At 28.0% G+C, this 6,581-nt stretch overlaps 1 protein-coding gene across 1 annotated transcript; it reads right to left on the bottom strand.

Annotated features, from left to right (window-relative positions):
- Window positions 1–970: 970 nt before the first annotated feature.
- LOC136090922 (uncharacterized) lies at window positions 971–2,707 on the bottom strand. Its single transcript, XM_065817899.1, has 4 exons — window positions 2,592–2,707; window positions 2,053–2,059; window positions 1,597–1,900; window positions 971–1,239 (listed from the first exon to the last, which is right to left on the bottom strand). Exons 1-4 carry the CDS (start codon window positions 2,705–2,707, stop codon window positions 971–973), a joined length of 696 nt encoding a protein of 231 aa, XP_065673971.1.
- Window positions 2,708–6,581: the final 3,874 nt, after the last annotated feature.

Raw genomic sequence — 6,581 nt, 5'->3', positions numbered from 1 at the left:
CATCAGAGATGGCCCTGAAACTAGTTAAAGAAATGATCAACAACCAAAGAGAACAACCAAGGAGAAGAAAAGACAGGATTTGTTTTTGTTTAACCATTTTTACAAAAGAGTAGGCAAGAAGAAAAGAAAACAGATTTAGCATCAAACACAAGTATTAGTATTTTTAAACAATAATTTGTTAATAGTTTAAAAAAAAGTCTATTACTGCGTTAATTTTGCTTTTCTCACTTGCCCTCCTGCAACTTGAAAGAAAAGTATATTAATAGGGGAGAGCTAATCCACCTTACTTTAGTATGTATAAGTATATACACACACACACACACACACACACACACACATACACACACATACATATATATATATTTATATATAAGTATAAATATATAAATATATATATATATATATATATATATATATACATATATATATATATATATATATATACATATATATATATATATATATATATATATGTATGCATGTATATATATATACATATATGTATGTATGTATATATATGTGTGTGTATGTATGTATATATACAGTATGTCAAAAAAGTCTATCACCCCCTGATGGTTTTTCAATAAAAACAAACTTTTATATGCTTAAATATAGATTTTTGACCCGAATTTTTTTTTTTTAATATTGAATTTATATCAAAAAACATTTTTATTACAAGAAATTAATATTCTTATACTTAAGATAAAAATTATCCACTAAATTAGAAAAATTGTAAGTCAAAAAAGTGTATCACCCCTTAAATAATTATTTTGCTAATATAAAATTAATAGTCTATTTGTGCGCCTTTTGCCTTGATGACTGCAAGACATCTTTTAGGCATTGAATTTACTAAGTTTTTGAGCGATTTTGTGTCACATTTTTCCCACTCCTCAATGAAAATTGCCTTTAATTGCGACACACTGGATGGTTTTGGATCAGCTACTTTAATTTTAAAATGATTCCATAAACTTTAAATCGGATTTAGGTCTGTCGACTGAGGAACCCAATCTAACATCTTCATACTACTTTTCTTTAACCACTCAGTAGTTAACTTTGATGTGTGTTTAGGATCTCCATCCTGTTGAAAAATAAAAGTACGAGATAAGACAGCACTTTTAGCGCCTGATCTCGGTTTTCGCTTCAGAATGTCAGCAAAAACCTCTTTTCTCATTTTTCCGTCAATGAATTCGAGTTTGCCAACACCACTCCAAGCAAAAGAGCCCCAAACCATCATTTGACCTATGATAAGAGGAAAAAATAAGTTAGAAGTATATATTATATTGAAATTTTATAATAAAGCTTAATGTCACCTCCCCCATGCTTGACAGTTGGTCTCATACATTTAGGATTTAGGCGTTCATCATTTTTTCTCCATTTGCGTATGATACTATCAGAACCAAACAAACATAATTTTGTTTCATCGGACCATAAAACTCTTTGTCATTGGTCAATAGTCCAATTTGAATGTTTCTTAGCCCAAGCCAATCTTTTCTTTTGATTCTTTTTACTCAAAAAAGGCTTTTTTGGAGCAACTCTACCTACAAAACCTCGATTTTTTCAAGCGATTGCGAACAGTTTGAGGATTTAAAGTTATACCATGATCTGTTTGTAAATCTTTCGCAAGCTCTGGTGCAGATAATCCTCGATCTTGTTCAACTTTTCGAATAATTTCTCTATCAATGCGTTGGGTAGTCTTAGCTGGGCGTCCTTTTCTTGGCAAATTTTTAACAGTACCCATTTTTTTATATTTTCTAACGATATTTCCTACACTATTAGGCTTAACATGGACTATTTTAGAAATAGTTTTATATCCTTTTCCACTTTTATAGTGTCCCAGGATCAGTTTCTTTACTGGTTCATGAATTTCATATCTTTTCGCCATAATTTTCTTATTAAGAACCTAAAAAGAAAACAAACTTTGCTAAAAAATTAGTCAGAATAACTTCGATCAATCAAATTTGATTGTTTTTGGCTTATTTTCTGCAATTTTACTAACTTAAACAACAGAAAAGTTAAAAAATGATTAGGGGGTGATACATTTTTTTGACTTACACTTTTTCTAATTTAGTGAATAATTTTTGTTTTAAGTATAAGAATATTAGTTTCTTGTTATAAAAATGTTTTTTAATATTTTGTTTTTATTGAATCAACATCACTAGGGGGTGATGTCGATTCAATAAAAACAAAATATCAAAATTTTTTTTTGACATACTGTATATATATATATATTAGGTAACCAAAAAAGTTCGTGCGGTTTTTGGTAATTTAATTGTTTTTAGCATTTTTTACAACACCCACATCGCACAAGGCAAGTAGCTTTGTTGCGTAATAGAACGCGTGTGTCACGCGCAGTTGCTGCATATATAGTGTAGGCTTGTAACGAGCTTACAGGAAAGGTTTTGTGTAAAGAAAGGATCGCAACCCAACCAACGATTATTCGATCTTGCTTACTTTACGAGTTCAAACTTGGAAAGAATGCAGCACAAGCGGCTAAAAACATCTGCACAGCATTTGGAGAAGGTACAGTAAGTGAACGCACAGCACAGAAGTGGTTTCAGCGATTCTCTTAGGGAGATGAGTCCATCGAAGACCTGCCGCGTTCTGGACGCCCATTGTTGGTTGATGAGGATGAACTGAAGGACGCTGTCGAGTCTGACTCAGGACAAGCTCCAAAGCCTTGGTTGGGAGAGTTTGCCTCATCCACCATACTCGCTAGACCTCTCCCCTACTGATTTCCATTTTTTCCTTTCCCTGGGAAATCATTTAAAAGGACAGCAGTTCCGAGACCAGGACGCGGTTGAAATGGAGTTGAAAGCTTTTATAGACTCAAAAGACCGAGAATTTTTTAGAAGTGGAATAAATAAGCTTATTTTACGTTGGGAAAAGGTTTTAGATGCTAATTGTGACTATTTTGATGAATAAATGTACTTACTTTTGTCGTTTTGTGTGTTTTTATTATATACGGAAAAACCGCACAAACTTTTTTGGTTACCTGATATATATATATATATATATATATATATATATATATATATATATATATATATATATATATATATATATATATATATATATATATGTATATTTATATATATATGTATATACATATATATATATATATATATATATGTATATATATATATATATATACATATATATATATATATATATATATATATATATATATATATATATATATATATATATATATATATATATATATATATATATGTATATATACATATATGAAGACCACACGGGAAAAAACGGCATAGTCACATTTAAAAAGTTTTGAGAAAGTATTTATGAATCATTTATAAAAGTTTTTGTATAGAGTTAGGAAAAAAATTTTTTTAATAAAAGTTACAAATATTTTATTAAAAATGTAATCTTCAGATAAATTAATCAAGAAATAATTTTTTCTAATTTACAACTTATTTGTGTTTTCTAATTGAAAACCTTTATAAATGTGAAATGTGATGTTTCTAATTAAAAACTTTTTAAATGTGAAATGTGATGTTTTTTCCCGTGTGGTCTTCATATAAATACACACATATATATATATATATATATATATATATATATATATATATATATATATATATATATATATATATATATATATATATATATATATATATATATATATATATATATATATATATATATATATATATATATATTTATATATATATATATATATGTATATATATATATATATATATATATATATATATATATATATATATATATATATATATATATATATATATATATATTAGGGTGTGAAATCCATCCCCTATATTCTAAAAAAGATATATTCATATTCTTAAAACTTCCTATTGGTTCTCACAAGCAACTTTGTTAAATTTTTTAAAACTTTATTAGGTTTAAAGGGAGCACCAGACCCTTGAACACTTACCAGGTCCCTAATATTAAAAAAATAAGTTTTTCAAAAGTATGCCAAGTTGGGTCTCAAAAGAAGCAAAATTATATAAAAATTTCAAAAATAATAATTCTAAAAAAAAAATCTTAAATAATAATTTTTTTATAAAATGATTGTTTTTTTTGAAACTTTTATATAATTTCGTTGACAATTTATTTTAATAACGATTATTTTTAAAAAAAAAAAAAATAAGTAGTTAACTTGGAGGTATATTCTCCAAAACCATAAAAAAGTTGCCTCTGTAGAAGTTGCCTATTTTGGCTTTTCGTGCATGTAGAATTTATCCTTAGTTATCCTTTTGGGATATAATTCCAAACATTTAATTTAATAATGATAAAAGCTCTAACGTCATCTTACATAAACCTTATGAAGTAGACTGACAAGTAAGTTCAAACACTTTTTTACAAATTTGTCAGGATGCTTAGAAAACATTGGCTTTATTATAGTAACCGCTTTTTTAATATCTTAGCTATTCCAAAAAACATTTTACTACCAAGAAAAAGAGTTGAATCACAGATAATAACAACATCAGATTACATAATTATTTGAATCGTCTCATAAATAAAAAAATTTAAAAGAACAAAAAATAGAAAATAAATGTGCGTTGAATAGGGTAAAAAAAGGATTGAAAGTTTAATTGTTGAAGACTAGTGAAAAAAAGGGTTGAAAGTTTAAGTGTTGAAGACTGGAGGCATTATTTTCTAATGGATTATGGAGTAGAGCGGCAAGAAGAGAGATATGAAGTCAATGCTTAAAATGTACAACTTGAGCTCATTTGGCTGTTGTTTATTTCAAAATACTGGTGAAGCAATATGTGGTTTAAGTGAAAAGTGACAGCGTCTTTGATTATATGGTTGACTAGAGACAGTTTGATTATGTATTATATTTGTTTCTCTCTCATTTTGAAAAAATGAGACCGGATAGGTGTTCTTAATAAATGATCTCTGATGACCAAACCGCGGCAGTATTGCAACTCATACTTTGTAAGGTTATAGTAGGATGGTAGAAGATTTTAAAGATATCAAGCTGTAATAGAAAAATTAGTGCTTAGGTGTCTCATTTTGCCCCTCCTTACCCTATCTCTCTCTCTCTCTCTCTCGCTCTCTCTCTCTCTCTCTCTCTCTCTCTCTTTCTGTATAGTTAAGTTATTGTGTTCATAAATAGAGTCCTCAATGTTCTTAAAAAACAAAGCAATAATAAGTTAGTAGAAGAACACTTATCTAAATTTTTTCTTCAGTCTGTTTTACATTCAGGTGGTTCATCAGGAAGAATGACTAAATATCAAAAAATTCAAATTATAAAAAAAATATTTCTCGGTAAGTTAGGAATTGTTATAATTGATTTTATAAAAACTGTACTGTATGTTTTAAACCGGAAGTTACATTAGCTAGACTATTTAAAAAAAATTAGTTTTGAAAAAGAAATAATCAAACTAAAATTGCTCTAATTTTAAAGAATTCTTTTTTACAACTATATTTTTGAAAAATAATTTAGCTATTATATCTTCCTGTTTGCAACAAAACTTCGTTTTTATAAAACTATTTATAGCAATTCTCAACTTCCTGTGAAGTATTTTTTCTATAATTTGAATTGAAGTTCTTTATTTATTTAAGTTTTTTAATCTTAGAATGTGGAACTAAACTAGTATTAATGCATTAAACTTTGAAGTTTGCAATTAATATTATTATTAGCAAATTTTAGTTTCAAAAATATTGTGGTTTATCTTTCTCCGGCTAATTGCCACATAGGGGATACAAACCAAGATCCGCAAAGATAAGTTCAGTTCATTAAAGAGCATCATAACCTGCTTTGACTGATCAAGAGTAACTAACTTTGAGAATAACAGAAGTAAAAAAGAGTAAAAGTCAGAAGTGTAAGAAATAAAGTATAGAAAAACGCGCACAGACTAGACGTTAGAATGTGTAATTTGACTAATACTATTGCATTAAAATTTGGAATCTGCAATTTAATTTTTTTTTAACAATCTTTATTAATACTAACTTGTAATACTAACTTGTAATCGTAACTCATCAATACTAACTTGTAATCGTAACTTGAGCATTGAGCAGAGCGCACGTGTAAACGAAGAAAGTTAGAGATATTTTAATATATTTGACTTTTATATTTTTTTGATTATTGTTATGGAGAATGAAAAGGTAATTACTATGGGAATGCTAAGAGAATTAATGTCAATTCAATCTGACACAATTTTAAAGTGCTTTAAAGAAACTTTCAGAAGCTTCCAAGAAAAAATTGATAGCTTAGAAAGAGATGTTGAAGACCTTAAACGTGGCCTAAATTTTAACGGTGATCAACTTGAGACAAAAATAAGCAAAGTTGACAAAAAAATGGACGAAATTAAAACTTCGTTAATCGGAATCAAATCTTTTCAAGGAAAATTTGTCAGCGAATCCACCGAGAATAAAAGGAAAACAGTTGACTTGGAAGATCGAAATCGCCGAAACAATTTGCGAATTGTGGGTGTTGAAGAGAGACCCAATGAGACAAGCGAGGAAGTTTTAAAAAAATTGAAAACGCTTATTAAAGAGGATCTTCAAATAAATGAACCAATAACCATAGAAAGAGCCCATCGGGTTGGAAAATTTGAAAACAAGCCTAGGACAATTATTTGCAA

This window comes from Hydra vulgaris, chromosome 14 (assembly GCF_038396675.1).
Source record: "Hydra vulgaris chromosome 14, alternate assembly HydraT2T_AEP".
In the NCBI taxonomy this organism is placed as follows: Eukaryota; Metazoa; Cnidaria; class Hydrozoa; order Anthoathecata; family Hydridae; genus Hydra; species Hydra vulgaris.
This window is presented reverse-complemented; position numbering and strand designations above follow the sequence as displayed.